At 37.9% G+C, this 25,073-nt stretch overlaps 2 protein-coding genes across 9 annotated transcripts in view; both read right to left on the minus strand.

The window, feature by feature from the left end:
- The window catches only part of UNKL (unk like zinc finger), a 135,547-nt gene extending 115,506 nt beyond the window's left edge, over positions 1-20,041 (minus strand). For 5 of the 8 annotated variants that reach the window (XR_004230826.1, XM_031945764.1, XM_031945763.1 and 2 more), the window contains exons 1-2: positions 11,815-11,897; positions 10,430-10,639 (exon numbers count right to left, since the gene is read on the minus strand). Coding sequence is in view for 6 of the 8 variants with exons in the window: in XM_031945764.1 (XP_031801624.1) it covers positions 10,430-10,639; positions 11,815-11,897 (293 nt within the window). In the remaining 2 variants the exon portion in view is untranslated. Of the gene's footprint in view, positions 1-10,429; positions 10,640-11,814; positions 11,898-19,922 lie in introns of those variants that run through there. The other 3 variants (XM_031945762.1, XM_031945765.1, XM_031945767.1) reach the window with 3 other exon arrangements.
- On the minus strand, positions 18,829-19,912 carry C1H16orf91 (chromosome 1 C16orf91 homolog). Its single transcript, XM_023497789.2, has one exon. It carries the CDS (start codon positions 19,827-19,829, stop codon positions 19,419-19,421), a length of 411 nt encoding a protein of 136 aa, XP_023353557.1. The 5' UTR covers positions 19,830-19,912; the 3' UTR covers positions 18,829-19,418.
- Positions 20,042-25,073: the final 5,032 nt, after the last annotated feature.

Raw genomic sequence — 25,073 nt, forward strand, 5'->3', positions numbered from 1 at the left:
TATTGGTGGAGTTGTGAACTAAATCAACCATTCTGAAGAGCAATTTGGAACTATGCCCCAAAGCACTATAAAACTGTGCATTTGCCCCTCTAGTGTTTCTACTGGGCTTAATATCCCAAAGAGATCTTAAAGGAGGGAAAGTAACCCACATATGCAAAAATGTTTGTGGCAGCCCTTTTTGTAGTGGCAAGAAACTGGAAACTGAGTGGATGCCCATCAGTTGGAGAATGACCGAATAAATTATGGTACATGAATGTTATGGAATATTATTGTTCTAAAAGAAACCATCAAGATGATTTCAGAGAGGCCTGAAGAGACTTACATGAACTAATGCTAAGTAAAATAAGCAGAACCAGAATAATCTTGTACATGTCAACAAGATTATATGATGATCAATTCTGATGACTGTGACTCTTTCCAACAATTAGCTGATTCAGGCCATTTTCAATGATCTTGTGATGAACAGAGCAGAGCCATCTATACTTAAGAGAGAGGACTGTGGAAATTGAGTGTGGATCACATTTTCACTCTTTGTTGTTGTTGTTTGCTTGCATTTTATTTTCTTTCTCTTTTTTTTCCTTTTTGATTTAATTTTTCTTGTGTAAGATAATTGTATAAATATGTATACATATATTGGATTTAACATTTTTACCATGTTTAACATATATTGGACTATTTGCCATCTAGGGGAGGGGGTGGGGGCAAAGGGGGAAACTGGAACACAAGGTTTAGCAAGGATTAGTGTTGAAAAATTATTCATGCATGTTTTGAAAATAAAAGGCTTTAATAAAAAAAAAATGAAAGAAAATGAAAAGTTTAAAAAAAAAAAGGGATCAAAGTGATAGACCACCTAACTATTTCACAGACATTCCACAAGGTCAACAACAACAAAAATAAAGTCTCTTGTACATTGTATGATCTGTCTCTGGCAAATTTACAAGAGGACAAGGATTAGAGTTATACTAGAAAGAAATGAATGGCTTCTGATCTGCATTGTTATAGAAGGAATACCTGCACAGATGAAGTCACAAATCCACTGGAATATTGAAAAGCTAAATTGAAGTCAAATTAAGAAGGGCTTTAAATGTCAATTTAGTTTTAGAATTACTGAAAACTTTTGAGAAGAATATTATCAATATTTATATTGATAATATCAATAATCTATACAGATTATTCCCAAATACATTTATCAGTATGTTCAAGTTAATTACAAGATGAACTCTAATACATGTGTGTATGCATTTATTTGTGTGTGTGTGTGTGTGTGTGTGTGTGTGTGTGCATGTGGGGGGGCTAGGTGGCTCAGTGGATAGTCAGGACCTAGAATCAGGAAAACTCATCTTACTGAGTTCAAATCTAATCTCAAATACTTATTAGCTGTGTGACCCTAGTGAAGTTATTTAATCTTAGTTGCTTTAGTTTCCTCATCTATAAAATGAACCAGAGAAGGAAATGGCAAACCATTCCAATTATCTTTGCCAAGAAAACTCCAAATGGGGTCAGATATGACTGTGAAAAACAACATAACGTATCTTATATAATGAGATATGGGTTTCTATACTTCCCTTTTACTCAATGAGTAAAAGTACTTATAACCATTAACTAAAGAGTAATGCAGATATGTGTATACATATGCATATAAAATATAAAATCAAATGTTCTGACTGAATAGATTTGTTTAAACAAATGGACCAACTCCTAGACATACCCTGGCAAGTTCACAGATAGAAAAGGATTAGCAAATAGTTTAAGAGGGTTTTACTTGATCCTTCATTTTTAATCACTTTTTCTTCAATATGTCTACCACTTCAGGTCTGATCAATATTTTCTGATCACTTTACTTTCCCTTTAGGTCACTACTGTAATATGGTACACAAATGGAAGAGATGAGCACATGGACTAATGTAAGGAAACATTTATGTAAATAAGCCAGTGTTTTCTTCATTATATACTTAAGTTTGCTTTTGGAACTAACCTGTATCTATACCCTATTATATAACACAACCAAGCTTCACAAAAATCACAAAGTTTCATGAATGCACAGTATTGTAGAAAGAATACTTGGTGAAGCGGAGTCAAAAGACATGGATTTTAATCTCTCTGCTCTGCCACAGTAGGAGCTGTATAACATTAAACAAATGTAAAGAGCTTTGAAAATTGTAAAGCAATTATAAATGTAAAATTTTTTAAATGATTAATTTGGAGCCGAGTTTCTATAAAATAAGTTAGTTGGACTAAGTTGATTCCAACTTGAAAATTGGATGATTCTATTATCATTCAACTTCCAAAACTTATATTCTACACTTTCATAATGACTCCAGATAGTGAGTAGAACAGTCTAAAATTATATTCTGAGATGTCCAATAATGTACCTTAATATATAACATCTATTATAATTATTAGTCTATCATTAAAAATCTATTCTTAACTGTTAATATTTAAAAATCACCTTGAGAAATAGATAATTAAATAAGGGTTAGGTTTTTTACAATTTATTAATTTGGTCCAAGAAGATTCCTAAAATTCAGAATTATAATTTTACCTTTTGCCAGTAACTAAAGGGTAGACTTGAAAAAAATGTACAATTCTCCAATGCTTTTAGGATGGATGTAGGGGGAGGGAAGAAAGAAATTTCCTCTTTCAGTAGAACAAGCACTAATTACTAAGTACTTCTTTGAAATCCCTTGTGAAAGATGGTAAAGAAATTTAAAACACCATAATAAACTATCAAAACAAGTAACTTCATCCTCTAATTAAAAATTACAAACACTTAAATTCTTTAGTAAAAACCAGAATGTCAACTAGGGTTCTTAATAAGTATAGATTTATACACACTGAATCAACAATGGAAGAAAAGAAAATGAGAACAAACCTACTAATTACTGAGTTCTTTAAATTATGTAGTATTTGAAATATAGTTTTGTCATTAAGACAGTTTTATGAATCAAATTCATAAACCAATGATAGTTTTCAAAGGACAAAATTTCTATGACAACATCACAGAAAAGAATGTCTAACAATACACAAAGCTATTTGCTTTACAATCAGTACTAATTTACCTCTGAATGTCAACTAATAACTTTTATCTTTGTAAAATATAAAAATGATTGTAAACTCATTTCATTAGAATTCTAATCAGTCTGGTTTAATGGCAAGAATGATGGTCGGAATTCCACCAATTAATCCACTGGTGCCTATGACTCCTATAAAATAAACCTGTAAATAAATCTCCAACTGTAAAATGGCAACAATAACATTTCACTACCACTACCAAATTTGCTGTGGGGAAAATAGTTTGTAAACCTTAAAAAGCATTACAGATAATGAAAACTAAGACATTTCTAGCTTCATCTGATAGCAACTGATTAAATGACTTGACAAGGACAGAAAGGAAATGGTGAAGCAAAGTCTAAAATTTAGGTTTCAATTAAACAGACACTTATCCTGTATTCAAAGACTTTTGGACAAAACATCAGAATAATATATTTTTAAAACCAGCTTTCAAAGTGTTTTGCCACAGTTCTCCTTTCCCTAATTGTTCTGCCTCAGTTTATAATTGTTCTGCTCAATCCTACAAAACCACCCCTCCCTCTTAATCAGAATATTTGATAAGGATAAAAGATCTTACATTTTAGGATATCAGAATGCCTCTCCCCATCCCAAACTATCAGAATATCAGATACCATCTTATTAAGATACCTTTCCCCATCTCCAGGGTGCCTCCTTCTATTATGTCATCCCCCTCTCACCTCCTGCTCTCAGCACCCTGACTCCAAGCCACCATGTATATATGTCATTGAGAACTCAGATTGTTGGCTGGATTCTTTAGATATTCTCATTCAGCCCTGGGACCAAACCAAGGATCCATGTGGCCCCATTAAATCTCTCCCTTTTAAATAAATTATTAAATACTCTCTAATCTCTATCTTGCCTCAGTTTTTCTAGCATTACAAAAGCAATGCTATTTTTTTGTTTCCAAAAGGCAACTTACAAGTTTACCAAAATATTACTCTGTCCACCTACCAATACCTTACTCAAAAACAATCCAATGTCACAGAAACCACTGAAAATATTTCAAAATATGCATCACTTTAGAATTTGCTGAAAGTATCAGATTATCATCAAGCAACCTTTTATTCCTTAATTAGAACATCTCTGATAAATTCCTTTCCTTCCTTCCTTTCGCAATTGGGATTAAGTGACTTGAACAGGGTCACACTGCTAGGAAGTGGTAAGTGAATGAGACTACTTTTGAACTCAGGTCCTCCTTGATTTCAGGGCTGGTGCTCTATCCATTGCGCCACCTAGCTGTCCCTAAATTTCTTATCAACCAAAAGTAAACACACAAACTCACTTTCCCAGAGATTCTGATCTAATAAGATCTCATCCAATTTATACTTCATCATTAAAAATTATTAATAAAGCAATCTGAAACTGCTCTACACAGAATTATTTTTCTCCCAGAGTATTACTCTTTAAAATCAAACTACGTCAATTCTTTGAATAGGAACGGAAAATTCTATTTCTTCCAATATCCTTAAAGACTTAGTTTGAGAAGTCAATCTTGTAATATGAATTTCCATGCATTACATCTACTTAACAAGATTAATTTCTAATTTTTTGTGTCTACCACTGATATGCATTTAGAAATATACCCATTTTAGCACTAGAAAATTTGTAAAAATAAATTTAAAAACCCAATTATTTAAGATGGTAAAAATGGTAAAAATGGTAAAAATGGTAAAAATATTTAAGATGGTAAAAAATCATTAGTCTCTCTCACACATCTCAACCTCTCTCTAATTATTAGGTCCATCCCAAAGTCTAAAATCATCCTAACATGTCAATAGTTAATTACCCATTTCCCACCTCTTAGCATAAGTGTTCCCCCGGCTTTGTCCTGGGACCTCTTTCCAGTTTCATCCTTGGTGACTTCATCTGCTTCCTAGAATTCAAAAGGCTCTACAGGAATGACTATCAAATCAATGAAAATAGGTAATGAACCTGAGATTTCATTAGTATGATGAACCTCCAGATGAGGAAACTCCCTCTATCAATTTACAGCAATATCTTTTTTTTAAAGAATAGGTTTGAATTGTCAATGCTGTAAAATTACCCATACGTATAACTTGTAAATAAAAAGCTATTAAAAAAAAAAAAAAGAATAGTGTCTGAGAGTTACTTAGTGCATTGAGATTAAAAAATTTGTCCAGAAACACTAATGAATTATTGGTGAAGTTGTGAAATGATCCAACCATTCTGGAAAGCAATTTGGAAGTATATCCAAAAGGTTATCATTTTGTGCATACCCTTTGATCCAGCAATGTCTAGTGGGTCTGTATCCCAAGGAGATCATAAAGGAGGGAAAAGAATGAACATGTGCAAAAATATTTGTAGCAACCCTTTTTTTTAGTAACAAGGAACTGGAAATTGACTGGATGCTCATCAGTTAAAGAATAGCTGAATAAATTATGGTATCTGAATGTAATTTAATATTATTGTTCTATAAGAAATGATGAGCAAGCTGATTTCAGAAAAGCCTGGAAAGATTTACATGAACTGATACTAAGTGAAGTGAAAAGAACCAAGAGAATATTGTACACAGCAAAAACAAGATTATGTGATCGCAATTCCAATAGACTTGGGATGGAAAATGCCATCCATATCCAGAGAGAATTATGGACCCTGAATATGGATCAAATCATAGTATTTTCACTTTTATGTTTTTTTTTTCTTTCTAATGTTTTTTTCTCTTTGGGTATGATTTTTCTTGCACAATATGACAAATATGAAAATGTTAAAAGAATTATACAAATTTAACCTACATCAGATTGCTTGCTGTCTTGGAGAGGAGGGAGGTGAAGGAGAAAAGAGAAAAATCTGGAACACAAAATCTTACAAAAATGAATATTAACAAATATACACACATATATACATATATACATAAATATATGCAATATAAAATACTATTGAAAATTAAAAAGAAAGAAAGAAAGAGAAAAAGAACTTGTCCAGGATCACACATTCCAAATGAACCAGTGGTGAGATTTAAACTCAGATCTCAGAACTTAGTTCCCTTCACTCCCCTGCACTTATTCCACAATTTAGGAACAATTCGCCTTCCTTCTGTTCCTCACCAAAAAACACTTCCAACTCCCAGCTCCGTGCCTTTTCATTGGCTGTCCCCCAAGCCTGGAATATTCTTGCTTATCTCTGCTTCCTGCCACCTCTTCCAAAAAGCTGTATTTAAGACATCAATTGTCAATGTTCTCTTCAAATTACCTTTTACTATTTGTATCCATATATTTATAAATTTTATGTCCCCTGTAAAATGCAAATTCTTTATGACCAGGGATTATTTTCTCTCTCAAATCTATCTTCAGATACTGACTAGTTGTAATTCTGGGCAAGTCACTGGGGTTAAATGAGATAACTGTCATGTGCTTGATATAGTGCCTGGCATATATATGTTACTATATAAATGCTCATTCTCTTGTTCCTGCTTGGGAAACCCATGGAATAAAATCACAATGACTAAATCTCCAGTCTGAGCTATCCCTACTAAAACCCAAGAAACCAGTGATAAGACCCAAGAGAAGAAAAAATTCAGCCCAAATATCACCCTCCCTTCTTTTCTTCCTCTTCCCCACCCCATGTATGAATAACCTGGCCCTAACATCAACAACAACAACAACAACAACAACAACAACAACAACAACAAAAATTCAACCATATAGAGCTATTATGATGACAAAGATATAGAAGAACCAAACCCAAATCAAGAAAACTGACTTCAAAGGCAAAGTCTCAAAGCAAATCATAGCTTGGGAACAAATTCATCTATAATTCCTGAAAAAAATGAAGCAATGCTGTCTTGGCAAAGAAGGATAAGGAAGAGAGGGAGAAAAATTTGGAATAAGTCTTACAAAAATGAATGCTGAAAACTATCTTTACATGTATTTGGAAAAAATAAACTATTGAGGGAAAAAGAGATGAAGTAAGACCTCTTTTAAAAAAAAAAAAAAGAGCAAAAATTTTTTTGGAAAAACAAAACTAGAATGTTAATAGAAAAAAAATTGAGAAAAGAAATTAACAACTTGGAACTAGGGATATAAAACCTTAGGGTGGGTGGGAGGGGAGACCTAGCTGAGAATTAGAATTTACAAAATAGAAGTTAACGTCTCCATAAGACAAGACATGTCTTCATAAGTCTCGATAATATGAGAAATATTCAAAGTCAAAAGCCTTAAAAAAAATTATTAGAAAATATAAAGTAACTCACTGCAAAAATTGAGGAAAATACATCAAAATAGCAAGTACCATCAGCATCCAGAGAAACAACTATCCAGACTTGAATGGATCAAAATCAAAACAGTATTTTCACCTTTTTGTTGTTGTTTTTTCTTTCTCATGTTTTTTTTTTCCCCTTTTGATCTCATTTTTCTTGCACATTATGACAAATATGGAAATATATTTAGAAGAACTGCACGTGTTTAACCTATATCATATTGCTTGCTGTCTTGGGAAAAGGGGAAGGGAAGAAAGAATGAGAAAAACTTTGAACACAAGGTTTTGCAAAAGTGAATACTGAAAACTATTTTAATATTACTATTATTATATATAATATTTCATGTATTTGGAAAAATACTATTTTTAAAAAGAAAGGAAAAAATATTAAGAGAAAAAACTTGCAAGAAAAACTGGCAAGATCTACCTGAACCTTGCCATATTATTTCAAGGAATCTTAAAAAGAAAACTACTCAGATAGCTTAGAACTAGAGAAGACAAAAGAATCTGAAAGCCTCTACTGATCATTTCCTGACAGAAAACACAAAATTAAAAACTCCCAGAAAAATTACAGCTAAACTCCAGAGTTTCCAGATCAAAACAAAAATATTGCTAACAGCAAGAAAAAAAGAATTCAAATACTTAAGAGCCATAGTCAGGATCCCACAAAAACTCCATAACATAGCCACTACTTTAAGAGTAGACAACATGAAATGTGATATTCCAGAAGAAAAAAGATAAAGGCTTACAACCAGAATAACTAACATCCACAAAACTGAACATAACTCTAATGGGAAAAAATAGATCTTCAATGAAAGAGACAACTTCTAAGTATTCTTAAAAGATCAGAGCTACATAGAAACTTTGAAATGCAAACATTGGAATCAAGAGAAAGATCAACATGCACAAAATAAGCTGTATTAGAGTATAGAGAGATGGTATTCATGTCCCCTCAAAACCCTATCATCGTCAAAGGTCAGAGAGAACATCTAAATAGAATCAGGAATGGTTCTATTATATTTTGATGATCTTAAGAACATGGAAATGGAAGAGGAATATGTTGGTGAAGGAGAAGGGACAGAAAAAAATAGGGAAAATTACTTCACATAATTGGGGTATTTAAATATAAATTTATACAAACATGGAGGAGGAGGAGATACTTGAACTTCAGTCTCATTTGAATTCATCAAAGAAGGATAGAACTTACGCATAAAGTTGAGTACAGGAAGAGATTTTGACTTGAGGAAAAGAGGAAGGAGAAGGGAAAAGGGAAAATAAGAGAAAATGATAAAGGGAGAACTTAGTGTAAGTAAAACTCTTACTTAGAAGGATGGATTTGAAAGAGGCACTTAAAAGAAAGGGAAAAAGATAAGCACCTGTTATGGATTCTGGGTAAAGGGATCAGAACAGGGGCAGAGAAATAAACATTTTACACCAGAACTAGAACACATTCTTTTTCTTCATAAAGATCTTGCAAGGGGGCCAGCTAGGTGATACAGTGGATAGAGCACCAGTCCTTAAGTCAGAAAGACCTGAGTTCAAATTTGGCCTCAGACACACGTCCTAGCTGTGTGACCCTGGGCAAGTCACTTAACCCCAACTGCCTGGGGGGGGGAGGGAGGTTAGGGGAAATCTTGCAGACACCAAAGAGAAGGAAAAGTATAATAGAATGAAATGAAATACAAAATTTAAAATCCTAACTGTACGTAAATTAACTCACCTATAAAAGAAAACAGATTAGAAAGCTGAATCCAGTAACATGTTTACAAGAAACACACTTAAAACAAAAATGAATACACAGTTAAAATAAAAGCCAAAGTAAAATAGATCATACTTCAATTACCATTAAAAAAAAAAAAAAAGTAGGGATAGTAACCATGACTTCAGACAAAGCAACAGTTTTTAAAAAGACCTAATTTTTTTAAAAAAGGGAAACTACATGTTGCTGAAAAGGTCCATTGTCAATGAGTTAATATCAGCACTAAAGATATATACCAAATTGAACAAAATACACAAGGGAAAAATTAAATGAGTTATAGAAACATACACAAAAACTGTAATAGTGGAATACTTTATCCCTCTTAGACCTAGATAAATTTAATCAAAAAAAAAAGAACTAAAGGACCAGAAGAGAATGTTAGGAACATTAGATATGATAGACCTCCAGATATTTTTGAATGGAAATAGAAAGGATTTCTCAGCTGTGCATGCCACTTTAAAAAAATGTAACAACACATCAAGGCATAAAAAGCTCAAAAACAAATACAGAAAAACAGAAATTATCCAATGCATCTTTTACAGACTAGCATGATACTATCATATTCAACAGAGGGCCACAGAAGAAATAATTAAAATTTTTCAGAAATGATAATATGTGGAATTTATCCTTACCACACTAACAACCATAGCTCAAGAATTTTTTTTTAGTAATCAGTCTCTGAAAAAGGCCTTCTCTGTACAAAGCAAGGGAGTATAATTCTCCTTCATTGATTACACATTTTGGAAAGTACACAAAGGGTACTTATTAAATGTCAAAACAATACAGAAAAACTGTGACTTGGTTCAATATAAAGTTACATTTTTTCCATAAAATCATCTACTTCCAATTCAATCTTTGGTCAGTGACACTAATGGTCACTTCCATTCCAATTATTTTTTGCAGTAAACTTTTTTGGGGGTAAGCAATTTTCAATATTGTTTTCTAGTTTAAAATTCAGGTCATTTTGTACTTTATTTCTTACAAAAGAATTACTTTATAACATTTTACAAAAGACAATTTAAATTTCATTACTACCAGTAGAGAGGAAACCCAATTCTTTTAAATTGCTAAAAGTTTTAAAGTCAGCCATCAACTTATGCTGACCTATTATCAACTGTATAAGCAATCTGAATAATAACAGTGACAAAGGAGGAAATTCTTGGCATACTTTTAAAACTTAAAATTTAGGCAGAATCTTCCATACATTAGATAAATAATTTCAGGTAAGTCATTAATTTTAGTTAAAATCTTTAAAGCTTCTTTCACTTTCCAATGTGATGCCAAAGAATTGTCTTTGTCCAGGTAAAATGCAAACTATTATTAAAATCGCTTTGATAATCACCATAACTTACTAAAAGTACAAAAAGAAAGTTATACACTTACTCATCACCATCCGGACAAATTCCTGTAGTCTCATCATATTTTGTACAATATACATCAGGACTATAATTAAAAGTTCCATCACGCCTTCGGATGGGTCTACGGCGACGCTGATTTAGGAAATGCCAATGAAAACAGGTAAATGGTCTGTGTTGTGTACACTTGTGCTGCAAAAACAGGGGGCACTGTTCTGTCCTAAATTCCTTTAGATACCTAAAAAGATAAATGGTATTACAAGTCGTTTTAACTGGAGGGAAGTACTATACATTTGATGCAGTGCTTGCTTGTTAACTTATAGTTCTCATTGTCAGTCTAAACTGTGTCTAATAATGTAACTTTATTAGGGCCACGCAACTTAATATTAATTGCTTGATGGGTTTTTAATAATCAACGCCAAACTTGGACAAGGAATCTCTATGTAAAATAGACCTATGAGCCATCTATCTTCAATTACACTGCAATTGAGGAAGGGGGCAAGAGAATCCCCCAGACTCAGGTCTGCTTTAAGTCCAACAAGAAAAAAGCAAAAAGCAGCAAGTCCCTCCCATCCATCCCGATTCCTTCAGAATATGCAGAATTCAACTTTCACGCCAGTTCTAAAACAGTCCCGAAGGTAGATTTTATAAAATTTTGCTTAAAACCTAGGTTGCTTCAGCACTTTTCAAATGGAGGGAAGAGGGGGTGTGTGAGGGATGTGGGTGTAGGTAAAGGTTGGCACGTTAGGCCTGGCATCTGGGGTTCCAGGCAAGGCATGGGGACAGGGAAACAGCAGAGTGGCAGTCACCAGAGGGTGAGGGGTAGAAGGGAAGACCCCAGAGCTCCGGGACGCGGGAAGGAGACGGGTTGGACGGCAGGGGCCCAGGTGGTCTGGGGAAAGCCCGGGAGGCCGCGTAGCGGTCACTAGACAGGAAGTTCAAAGTGTCCGGCGGGGAGTGGGGCGGGGCGGCGCGGCGCAGCGCGGCGCGGCCCGGCCCGGCCCGACGCGACCAGACACGGCCCGGCCCGGCCCGGAGCCCGGGCGTCCAGCAGGCGGAGAGGCCTGGGGGAGGGGCGGGCTGGGAGGCGGCTCCGCGGGCGGGGGGAGGGGAGGGCGGGGAGAACGGAGGCGGCGGCGGCTGCTCGGAGGCCGCGGGAGCGCTTCATCCGCCCCGCCCCGCGCCGCGCCGCCGCCTCCGGCTCAGAGCGGTACAGCCCGGAGCCCGCGAGGCCAAGACGAGAGTAGGACCGGGATCTGGGCAGAAAGGGGTGGGGGAAGCAGGCGCGCGGGCCGAAGCGCTCGGCGGCGGGGGCGGGGGCGCGCGAGGCCGCTTCCCGCCTGCCGTGGCGGAGGTGACTGCGGCTACGACGGCGACAACCCCGGGCGGTAGGGGGCGGCACGGGACACTGACCTGTAATGAGTCGGTTTCTCCGTCTGGGGGGGGGATCCGCTCAGCGCCACCGCCGCCGCCGCCGCTTTCGAAACCGACGGCATTTTCAGTCAAAACAATGCAGCGCGCATGCGCCGGTCGGACCCGCCCCCGCCCCCTCCGGATCTATCCCACCTCCCCTACCCCCACAGCCTTCGCCAAGCCCACCGGGCCCCCTACCCCCTCCCGCCCACCCACGCGCCCGCCGCCCGCGCGGAGACTGGACCCCGCCCCCGTCCTGGAAGGCTCGCCGGCCCCCTCCCGCGCTGGAGGCCACGCCCCCGCCTGGAACAGCCACACCCAGTGGCCACACCCACTACCTTGAGGCCCCCCACGTCGCCCAGCCCAACTGCCCGCAGAGACCACGCCCCCTCCGCGATTGGCACCGCCCAAAGACCCGAACTCGGAGGCCACACCCCCTGGCAGCTCCAGTCTGGCCCAGGGCCCGCGGGCCAGAGCCCCCTCCAGAGAGTGCATCTCTGCCGATGCTGGGCTGCCCCTCTGCAGTGGTGCCTGGCCGCCGCGCGCCACATCCTCGGAACCCCCAGCTCGTGGCAGTCAAACCCCGCGCCGGAGAGAGAGTGAGATCGCTAGAAGTGGACAGAGCAGACCATCAGTGAGAGACCCAAATGCAGACACACACGTAACAACTCCATCCCCACCACACACCATCAGTGCCTTAGACTTCTCCCGAGCACTCACTGCCCCATTCTCCCTAATCGGTCCGTGAGCATTTATTACTTATTGAAGATGCTGACAAAGTAAAAGCACGGAGGTGAAGCACCAACCAAATATAATACACTATACAGAACCTTGTCTTTCTCAGGAAAACTGCCCCATCCTACTCGCGTCTACAAGCACCCCCTTCCCATTAGTTAACAGTGTCTTTTGGTAGGGACAAGTTTAAATAGCATTTACTATGTGCCAGCTACTGAGCTAAGCCCTTTTGTAAATATGATCTCATTTGATTCTCAGCAAATAAATTATTCCTATTCCATAATTAAGGAAATTGAAGTTAAGGGATTTGCCCAGAGTCATACCACTAGCTTAATCTATTGCATCATTAGCTGCTATTGCAGCCTTTCCTAAAACTGTCCTCTTTCATTTAACATACAAAAAGCATTTATTAATTGGTGGTAGGGTCACAAAAACAAGTAAGAGTCCCAGCCCTCAGAAACTATGCATACAAGACAGATATCCAGATAAGAAACTTATCTTTTAAAGAAGAGAATGTTAAACTAGCTGGAACAAGAAAGACCTTCTGGTAGGTATTGCTGGAGATGAGCTTTTCCAGGCATAGGAGAAGGGGTATGAAATGTGACAGAACAAAAGGGCCAATTTAGCTGAAACAAAGAGCCATGAAATGGAGTTATACAAAGTGTGTGAAACGTGCTGGAATCATCTAGGAAAAGATTTAGATGCCAAGCTGAACAGTTCGTATTTTACCATAAGAGAATAAGAAGCCACTGAAAATTCTTGAGCAAGGGAAGCACATAAGTGAAATCTATGTATTAGAGAAATAATTTTGGCAGCTACATGAAGAGAGATTGTAAGATTGGGAGACACTTAAGAGACTGTTCTATTCATTAAGGTTATAAGGCCTAAATGAGTGTAATGGCCATGAATTCGAAGAGAACAGAATAGGACATATCTTATGGAGGTAGAATTGACGATATAGATCAACTAATTAGCTTTAAAACTGATGAGGTTCAAATCAGGAATGCATGGAATAGTCTGTAAAAAATTCACAAGCCCAGGCCATCTTCAACTCGAAGGGCAAAAAGTTTTTTTATGGGACCACGAGAGGGGCAAAACTCCTTTAAAAAAATCACAATTTACAAGGAAAAAGGGGAGACAAACCAAAGTATTCTAACTATTCTTGCCTCAGAAAGTTATACAAAATAACCCTGGGGGGGCTAACATTTATAATTGGACCTCCAGATTGTAACAATAATTGAGAGAGATCAAGACAATACTGTCAATGCAAGGAATCACAAAGGCCCAGTTAGGGACTACAAAAACCCAGTTAAGGACAAGAAAATACTGTCAATGCCACACAAGGCTTGCCACAGGAGGATTACATCTGTAGCTTGGCTTCCCCATTGTATCAATACCCCTCCTTTTCACCCAAAAGGGTCATTTTCCAAAAAGTTTGCAAAAACTGGGCAGCTCCATCAAAACCAAGAGAAAAGTCAAGCATACCTCAAAAGACGTCAAATCTGAAATGGTAAGAATGGAATCACCCTCAAGAGAAATGGGGAAGTTCAGAGAGAGGAGATAGTAGAGGAATGTAGGGAATGAGTTCAATTTTAAACATGGTGATTTTAAGATGAAGAAAGCAAGAGACAAGTCATGTGGGACTAGAGTTGAGAAGAGATTTGGGCGAAATATACAGATTTAGGAATCATTTGAACAAAGATAAGAATTGATACCAAATGAGCTGATGAGATTAAACATCAAGAGGCCTTCTGGAACAGTCATAGTTCCGAGCCAGGAGGCACATACTGATCAAACATCAATTAGAGAGGTAGAAGAAACTAGTAATATACTGGATATGGAGTCAAGAAACCCGACTTCAAATCCTTCTGTAGCCACTTAACGATGAACCTGTGGCAATGACTAAATCTATACTTCTACAGTCATGCATAAAAAAACCAAGAAAGGGCAATGAGAGAAGCAAAACCAGTGAAGGGCAATATCATGAAAGCTTAGAAAAGGCCAATAGGTTTAATCATTTAAAAGATCATTAGTGCCAAGGCTGGTGGCAACCTGTAACCCCAGCTACCAGAGGCTGAGGTTGGTGGATATCTTGAGCTCATCTAAGCTCCATCAGATGGACTAAGTCCATCAGATGTTCACATTTAAGTTTGGCATCAATAAAGTAAACCTCCTGGGAGCAGGGAACTGGGTTTGCTTAAGGAGGGGTAAATCTAGTCAAGATAGAGTCTGGGATAATGAAAAGGAGTTCTGAGTATATTAGGAACTCACAATGGATAGCCTTCATTTACTTCATTTAAAGTAGAAGGCAAAGTCTTTACTCTGGAGAGAAACATTTCATGGGACTTGAAGACAGAACTCATTGGGGGAATGGCTAGACATAATTCCATAAGTCACAGTGATCTTCCAATCAATCCCTATCATTCTAGATGTCTTGAGATCAGGAATGGAAGCTGTTTTGGGGTAATCAACAGGAGGCAGTTCAAACAACCTGCACTTCCACACTATTTTCTCCCAATGCTTCTCAAAGGGATCTTTGAGAATTCCAAACCTTCCTTCCCCTAGTCCTACTTCCTTCCCATGCTCTGGAAGTTACTGTGGTCATTGGAAAGATGAGAATTGTTCAAAGTGGGATTTGTTTGTTTACAGTATTATTGTTTGGAAACAATTTAAGGTATCAATCTGGCATTCAAAAGTAAATTGTCCAAGTCCTATGATGACATGAGAAGTTTTCTTAATAAGGCTATCACAATTGTTGAGAGTTTCCTGTTTTAGTTGATATTTAGCAAACCTCCAGTCATATATTAGATCTAATTGGAGCCTGAAGTCAGGGACTCTGCTCACAAGTGGGGAAGAGCTCTAAGAGGTAGGTAGGGTGAGGGAGTAGTCCTAAGAGTTTACATGACATCAGTCTCTGTGGAGCAGAGGGATGCTGCAACCTTCAGAAAAACTTGCACATAGCTGACTAGCCTGTGTTATGGCCATTTGACCCAAAGGTAGCAATAGCTGGTGTCCAAAGTATACATTATGTTGCTTAGTCATGCCAAAAAGAGGGGAACGATCCAAGTGTAAATATCAGAGGTAGGATATTTAAACCCAGTTTTCTAGTTGCTACAATTTCACTTTCTCAAAACAAGCCATCTATAGCCTGTTCATAAATACATGGCCCATCTCTTCATATCATACCTGCTCTAACAAATATCATAAAAAGATGTGTTCATGGAATCCATGGTCATACAATGCCTGGAGATGGAAATTTCACTTTTATCCTTGGATTCCACTTACTAAAAGGCTGTAAGTCCACAGCAAGATAGCATTTCCTAACAGCATCCTGACTATAGGAGATTACTACTGCCATAAAGTTTTTTTTTAAAGTAGCAGTTTCATATGGGTGGCAAGAATCAAGTATCAGCACAGCCTCACAGCAGAGATAAGAAATGGCAACTAAATATTCGAAAATATTCCTAAAAATATATTAAACTATATATGCTCTTTGACCCAGCAATGGTACTACCACACATAGTCCCAAAGACAAAAAGAACCCATATGTCTGTGGAATCCTAGTTACATGGGCTCCTTACCTGAATAGTGGGGTATAGAGATAAAGAACTCAAATAAACATTGTCCCAGGTCTCACTAGCTGGTGACATTTGTTGGAATCTATTTCTGAGATTTTGATTTAGAGGAGTCTAGGAGTTGAGAAGCCAGAAACTAGAATGAGCAGCCATTTCTGTTACACACCATTCAAGAGGCAGCAAGGGTCATCTCCACTTCTCTTCTATACAAGCTTTAGTTAGTCAATAAAATATCAAAGTTTCTACACTTAGCTCCTCCCCTGCTCTGCATGGTAGCTACAAGAAAAGATTGTTGAGTGGGCAGGGGGCACTTTGCATTACCATTCACTCACTGTTTAAAGAGTAAATCAAAGTTAATTCAGATGGATGTGGTGACCCACTTCTGATTTTGAAAGATAACTGAAACAAGAAGCCAATTTAGCTTAGCCTTGGCAGGTGACAGCATTAGCAACTGGCCTCTTAATAGTCCAAATGAACTGTTCTCTCTCTACTGCTCACCATGTTTTTATAGCTATTATTTTATTTCCCCCACTTCACATGAAAAAAAAATTTAGCAAGTGGCTAAATTCTTTTCTAGTAGGATTTATGCTGGTACAGGGAGAGATTTAGACAGAGAACTGGATTTGAAGGACAGGTGTTATACATCCCTACTTCAGCAAGTCTGAAAACACTGGACAGACTCAGACTCCATTTGGAATTCCCAAAATAATCAATCTTACCCCAAGGCAAGCACATTTCCACAAACAGGAGAACCTGTAGGAATCACATGTTTGTATCTATATGCATATCTGAGCCTAAAAACAAACACACACACACACACACACACACAATGTGTGTGTGTGTGTATAGACATGCATCTATACATACCATATATGGATCAATAATCTAGTTCTACATATTTAATAAAAACTAAACAGCAAGTCTCATCAAAAACATTGCCATTTATATTCATCTGGGGTAATGTATTGCTTGGTCTTTTGCAAAATCAAGTGTGTGACATCTATCCCAACAAGATGGTCTGAAGACAGACCAAGTTTAAACACTGCTGTCTAGGAATGATCACATCAGAGATGAGAAATCCTAGATCTAGATTCTATACTTAGTATTTAACTTGAGGTAAAATTAGATAACCCCACTTTCTCTAGTTAGCAAAATGAATTAACAGTGCCCTTTCGATTACCAGGAAAGCGTACAGATAAGGACACAGATTAGATATGAAATACTTTGAGTTCTTAAAAAATCAGCACAATAGAAAGTCATGGTAATATTACAATCACAAAGGGAAGAGAAATGCATTTGCTCCTTTATTTTTTATAATGGCATCTTTACTAGATGTAAATGTTTGCCTTTGGGTGATAGCTTTATGTATTAGAAGCAGTTGGTGTACTGGTTAGAATGCCAAGCACAAAATTAAGAAACTGAATTCAAATCCTGCCTTAAGACACTTACCAGCTATGACCTTAGACAAGTTAACTTACACTAGGTGCCCTTGTTTCCTCAACTGTAAGAGGAATAATAGCCCCATGGTTGCATTGAGAATAAAATGATATATTTGTGAAGGATACTTTGCAAATCTTAAAGAACTATATAAATACTATTAATTGCACTAGTTATATATTGAGGAAAAAAAATTACCTTTGGATGCTAATTTTTAATTCAGAATCAAATCTACTTCGGCTGTTTTCCCCAGTAAGAAATAACTTGGAATAAACTGATTCAGAATAATCTGATAGCCCAGTAAAGTATTAGGCCTGGGGTCAGAAAGACTTTAGTTTAGATCCAGCTTCAAACATTAGCTCTGACCTTGATCAAGTCACTTAACCACTATTTTTAAAGTTTCTTCAAGTGTAAAAATGGGGATAGCACCTACCTTTACAGAATTGTTGAAAGGATCAAATGAGGTAATTTTTTTTTAAAGCACTTAGTGCAGTCCTGGCACTAATAGGCACTATATAAAATGTGTATTTGTACCCTTTCTCCCATTCATCTGCTAAGTTTCTGTCAGTAACATCTCTAAAATAGAGATAATATCCATAATTCCTACTTCAGAGTTACTTTGCAGATCAAATAGAGTTAAGAAACTATTACACTTTACAAACTTCAAAGCACAGTCAGATATTCATAACAATCACCTAACCAGACAGCCAAAAACTTGCTCTCTAGACATGGTTTAGAGTAAAAGACCGGAGATCACTTCCAACCCTCAAATTCTATGATTCTTTGTATAGGAAATCATACCTGGCATACAGCAGAAACTTAATATGGATCTGTCTGAGTCATCATTGCTATGCCCAAATTAATACAGGATCACTAGGAACCTTAAGGGTTAGTGGGATCTGTCTGACTCATCATTGCTATATCAAAATTAACACAGGATCACTAGGAACCTTAAGGGTTAGTGGGATCTGTCTGACTCATCATTGCTATATCAAAATTAATACAGGATCACTAGGAACCTTAAGGGTTAGTGGGATCTGTCTGACTCATCACTGCTGGGATCTGTCTGACTCATCACTGCTATACCAAAATTAATACAGGATCACTAGGAACCTTAAGGGTTAGTGGAAATCCTTCTGTACATTTAATGAATTTTACAAATAAAAATAGATTTCAATCTCAGGTTCCCTAACAATATATAGAAAATTCATCAGTACAGTTGACATGAACTTTTAAGGGGGTGCACATAAAGACACCACCCAAAGGCAAATTATTTACTTTATTTCAATGCTACAGAAGTAACATTTATTTTAACATTGTTTTATGAAAACAAGATGGATGGCATTTTCATGCAAATGAATACTGGACTGTACTCCGTATCCCCAATTCATTCAAAAGCACAATTGTTAATTACTAAAATGATTAAAATCAATATTTCTAGGGGACCTGAGAAGAGCTTTCAGAAGTTTCATTGGGAAGCTTGGGAGAGCCAAAAAGCAGTTTCCTCGGTGGTTAGTCTATTGCTGTCACCGAGTCTGTACTCTTAAGAAGACAGCTATATTTCTGGCCACATCCAGCGTGTTCCAGTAGATTGAAATTCCAGGAACAAAACTAGGCAATACAGCTGATAACCCCCCCCAAAAAAACCTCCCCCCCCCAAAAAAAAAAAATAGATGTAATAAATCCCTGAGTGGCTGAAGGTCGGAGCTGACAGGGATTTGATGATCCATTTGCTCCAACTTATCCATTTTACAAAAGAGAAAATCGAGACCCAAATGAGAAAGTTGCTTGACAAAAATCACACAGGAATTCGGTGGCAGAGGTAGACCTTTCCCCCAGCGTCTGGAAGGCCCTTCATCAAGTCCTAGTACCCGCGCCGGCCTGGCTTCCGGGCTGCTCGGGGTCGACACCTGCTTCCGGCGACTGCCCTTCCAAGCCTCGGGTCAGCCACCCATCGATGTCGGTCTCCTTCCTGAAGAAGCACCAAACGACCAGCGCTATCAGGGACGCGCTCAAGGGTACGACCTTCCACCAGGGCCGGCGACGATCGCTGCCCAGGGAGTGCTCCACAGTCCAACGGCGCGGGTTCGCCTTGCTGGAGGAGAAGTGGATGGGTCGCTCTAGCTCGTCCTCCTCCTCTTCCGCGACCCCACGCTTGGCCCTGGCTCCGACCGGAGGAACAAAGTCCCGCGGGGCCCAGGGCGCTAGGCGCAGCGCCCGGCGACTCCTGAGAAAGAAACCAGTGAGCCTCCCCGGTGCCACCCGCATCTCCTCTCCCTTCCCTTCCCTTCCTCCGGCCTAAGGGCCCAGCTCCGGCGGAGTAGCAGGGACTCCTCCCCGCCCCCTTTAGCGAGGACTCACCCCGCCGCCAGACAGCACAGGGAACCACTCATTCCGATTGACCCTCCACATAAACAGTACGGCGCCTTCCAGAAACGTCACTTCCGACGCGGACGTTTTCGTCACATCCTTTCCCTTCTTCGCTACGTTCTTTATATCCGGCGATGCCGTTTCCCCCCCCCCCCCCACTTCAACACACCTCCGGAAGCAAACTCCAGAAATGTCCGCGCAAAGCGGAAACAGCGTTACGACGCGGAGGGGAAACGCTCCGGAGAAGACGCCCGGCCCAGGCATCATGGGAAATGGAGTTTTGTTTGTTTTTTTTTTCTCCTCTCTTTTCCGTGACTCTAGAAAGTATTTCTCAGGGAATGCCAGAAAATGGCGGGCGAAAGAAGACGCCACCTGCCTCGGGTTTTCTCCCCTTTCCCGGTACCCCAGGAGAAGCCCATCACCGTCACCCGCAAGCTCTCCTTTCTGTAGCTGCATTCCAGTTTACACAAGATTCTCTTGGTGTTGATGACGTAATCCCTACTTAACAGATGAGAAAACCGAGGCCCTGGGAAAGGAAGGAGACTTCAGGGTCACGTAGAAATCCATCACTCCCTACAGGCAATTTCGAGCCTTCGTATGAGAAAGATCCCCAAGAGGGGAAAAATGGCGGAGATGGGGAAATGGGAAGGAGCGGTAAGAGGTGATTTTTAGGAAGGCCAAGAAATTTTATTTTCAAGTTTAAAAATATTCCCTTTGTATCATGAGCTTCATCATCTGTAAACAGGCATTAAGATGCACGTAACAAATGGGGAGGGGGGGAGGGGGAAGACTTTTTTCAGATTTTTTTTTTTTAATGAGCTTAATTATAAACAAGCATTAAAATGCACATAACAAACGGGGGCGGGGAGAAGATTATGTAGGAAACTTCTTAGAATGATGGACCGAGCCTGGAAAACTTGAATCTGAATGCTACTACTTCATACACTTAGTAGTAAGCTGTGTGACTAATGACTTAACCCTTCTCAGTCTCAGTTTCCCTATATGTAAAATAGGGCTCTTAATAGTACCCATCCAATAGGCTACACTTGGCGAACTTTAACGTGCCCTGCAGAAGTTTGCTGTTATCATTCTCTCATGTGTAATTTGGTTTTTAAAAATATATCAAACAGCTAGCCTTTATGATGTCATATAAAGTAGGGCAAGGTAACTGAAGATGAATACAAATCATAGCATGGCCCCGTAAGAATGATTTCAACTCAGAATGAGTTGAGGTTGAAGGATGATATTTAGGACAACAAAAGTGTTGGGTTTTTTTCAACGTTACGTTGGAATCAAAATAGATGCTTCAGTCCTAGATGGGCTACAAGAAGGCATTTATATTTCTCTTTAGATTTGTTGACCATTTGCTTCATATGTTGTTTATTTTTCTCATTCCAGAGCTTGTTCTTGGGAGACATTATTTTTTCACGTCATTATTTTTGCCAGAATTTTTCTCTTGGTGTCTTCAGAATTTCATTCTTAAGAGCTTCCTATCCTATTTGGGCTGCCTTTTCTTACAGAATTTTAGGCTGCTGAGTCCTTTGAAGTGTCCAGCTTTGTTGTAATTCTAAAGGTAAATGGTTATTTCCTCCAAGGTTTTATCACTCAGTAATTGGTTTGCTTTTGTTGGACGCGATCATGTTCTGAATAACAGTATTCTGTTATTCCTCAGATTTCTGTTGCCAAGATGGTAGAATGAGGAAGGAAGCCCTTCCAAATTATTGACCAGTAGTGAAGCCTCACCCCAAGTTGGGCCAATAGCAAGACCCCACCCTGGGGGCTTACCGATAGAGACCCTGTTTCCATAACAATCCAGAAGCCAGGCCCCACCCCTGCAGCAGACCCACAACAAAAATCCCTCTTCTTGAGTCAGCCACCAAAAAGATCCTGTTACCATTGCAACCCAGTAGCAAAGCCCTAGACCTGGAACAAATCAACAAATAAATCCTACCCTCAGGGGAGATCAACAGGGAGGTTCCAGTCCCCAGTACAAACCAGAAGAGAAGCTTATCCTCCAGAGAAAGCAAGTGGCTGAGCCCTGAAGTACAATGAAAGCCACCTCTGAGTCCCATAGTCCCAGCACAAAAAAGTTGGGACATTACAGGACTAAAGAGTCCAACTCTCACATAAAAATGCCAAGTCACAAAAAAAAAAAAATTAACTATAGAAAGTTACTATACTGATAGGGAGGATCAAGGCATAAACTTAGAAGAGGACAATAGTATCAAAATGGCTACATGTGAAGTCTCAAAGAAAAATATAATTTTTCTCACACCCAAAAAGAATTCCTGGAAGAGCTTAAAAAACATTATAAAAAGCAAAATAGAGAAGTGTAAGAAAAAATGGGAAAAGAAAAATAATGAAAGAGTATCATGAAAAATGATAGCATGGGAAATATACATAAAAATTTACTAAGAAAGATAATTTCCTAAAAAATAAACTACTAAATGGAAAAGAAAATACAAAATTTTTGCTCATAGAAGAAAATAATTTCTTAAAATCATAAAGGAGGGAAAAGGACCCACATATACAAAAATGTAGCTCTTTTTGTGGTAGCAAAGAATTGGAAAATGAGTAGATTCCCATCAATTGGGGAATGGCTGAACAAGTTATGGTATATGAAGGTTCTATAAAAAATAATGAACAAGTTGATTTTAGAAAGGCCTAGAAAGATTTACTGAACTGATGCTGAGCAAAACAAGCAGAACCAGAAATACATTGTAAATAATAACAGCAAAATGGGCAATGATCAACTATGAAAGACTTGGTTGTTCCCAATGGTTCAGTGATCCAAAGCAATCCCAATAGAAATACTGTGGACATCCAGAAAAAGAACTAAAGAAACAATATATAACAATACAAGCTATGTTCGCTAATTTTTTGGGTTTTTTTTTAAATCTCTCCCATAGTTTTTTCCAATTGCTCTCCCAACATGATTCATAAAACAATGTGTATTAGAAATAAATTTACTAGGGAAAAAAAAAGGATTGAACAAGAGGACATTCTATGAGACATTAGGATATGATCAAACAAAATCAAAAAAAGTACAAAAATAGAAAATTTAAAATTGATCATTGGGAAAACAACTAAGAAAATAGATCTGGGAGAGATAATATAAGAATTATTGAACTACATGGAAGCCATAATAAAAACAAAACAAAACAAAACAAAAAAGCTTGGACAGCATTTTTCAAGAAATTATCAAAGAAAACTGTCCTGATATAGTAGAACAGAGGCAAGATAGAAATTGAAAGAACCCCCCCCCCAATCACCATCTGAAAGAGATACCAAAATGAAAACTCAGGCATATATAGAGAAATTCCAGAGCTCAAAGATCAAGGAAAATGTATTGCAAGCAACCAAAAGAAAACAATTAAAATATTGTGGAGCTACAGACAGGATTATACAGAATTTGGCAGCTTCCACATTAAAAAACTGGAAGCTTGGAATATGATATATTGGAAGACAAAGAAGTTAGCATTATAACCAAGAATCCCCACCCAGCAAAATTGAATATGATCTTTTAGCAGGAAGGGGGGAGAAAACAAGATTTAGTGAAATAGAGGATTTTCAAGCATTTCTAAATTATTATTATTACATAGAATTTCTAAATTTAAAAAATTAACCTCCAAATACAACATTCAAGGGAAACATGAAAAGGTAAAGGAATGAGAAAACATAAGAAATTCAATAAGATTAAACTGTTTATATTTCTAGATGGCAAAAAATTTTTGTATCTTAACTTTAATAATAGAAGAGCAATTAGATGGAGTATGTGTAGACAGAGGGTATGGATATAAGGTTTCTTTGATAGAATACTATCCTCAAAAACAAAATAGGCAAAAAATAAAATTGCACTACAAGAAAAAGGGGGAAAGATTGAAATGGAGATAAATTATCCCACATAAAAGAGGCATGAAAGAGTTATTATAAAGGGGAAGATAAAGAGTGGGGTGGCAGGAAAAATCTGAACTTAACTCACATCAAAATTGGCTTAGAGAAAGAACATAAAAGTCTCAGTTGAATACAGAAATCCATCTTACCCTATAAATAAAAAGGATGAGGATAATAGAAGGGGGAGAGAGGACTGATAAAAAGAAGGGTGTATTGGAGAAGCAAAACTCTTGTAAGGAGGGAAAGGGGGAGGGGCAAGGAAAAGGGATAAACGAGGGGAAAAATAGCATTGAGGAAAATATACAGTAATTATTATAAATGTGAATGGAATGACAATCAAAATGGATTAAAAACTAGGATACTACAATATTTTGTTCACAAGAAACATTTGAAGCAGAGATACACACATTGTAAAGATAAGGAGTTGGAACTTCAGATGAAGCAAAAAAAAATTGCATAGTAATCATGATCTTAGGCAAATCAAAAGCAAAAATAGATTTAAGAGAAATTTTTAATCTATTAAAAGAAAGTATATCCTCTCAGACCTGTGGAAGGGGAAGGTCTTTGTGACCAAAGCAGAACTAGAGATCATTACTGATCACAAAATAGAAAATTTCGATTATACCAAACTGAAAAGTTTTTGTACAAACAAAACTAATGCAGACAAGATTAGAAGGGAAGCAATAAACTGGGAAAATATTTTTACAGTCAAAGGTTCTATAAAGGCCTAATTTCCAAAATATATAGAGAATTAACTCTAATTTATTTTTATTTATTTTTTTTTTAAATTTAATAGCCTTTTATTTACAGGATATACATAGGACTTAAGCATTAAAATTGCCAAACCTCTTGTTCCAATTTTTCACCTCTCCCCACCTCCCTAAATGGCAGGATGACCAGTAGATGTTAAATATATTAAAATATAACTTAGATACATAATATGTATACATGACAAAAATTATTTTGCTGTACAAAAGAATCAGACTTCTGAATTATTGTACAATTAAGCTTGAAGGAAATCAAATCAGGGTGCATAAATATAGATTGGAATTCAATGTAATGGTTTTAGTCATCTCCCCAAAGTTCTTTCTGGATAGTGTTCAATTCATTACTGCTCCATTAGAAATGATTTGGTTGATCTTGTTGCGAGGATGGCTGATCCATCAGAACTGGTCATCATCTAGTATTGTTGTTGAATATAATGATCTCCTGGTCCTCTCATTTCACTCAGCATCAGTTCGTAGTCTC

Source organism: Sarcophilus harrisii, chromosome 1 (assembly GCF_902635505.1).
Source record: "Sarcophilus harrisii chromosome 1, mSarHar1.11, whole genome shotgun sequence".
Lineage (NCBI taxonomy): Eukaryota > Metazoa > Chordata > Mammalia > Dasyuromorphia > Dasyuridae > Sarcophilus > Sarcophilus harrisii.

Excerpts from the sequence above, each read along its gene's own strand:
- C1H16orf91 (XM_023497789.2), bottom strand. The coding sequence starts at position 19,829 with ATGCGGGTGGCACCGGGGAGGCTCACTGGTTTCTTTCTCAGGAGTCGC.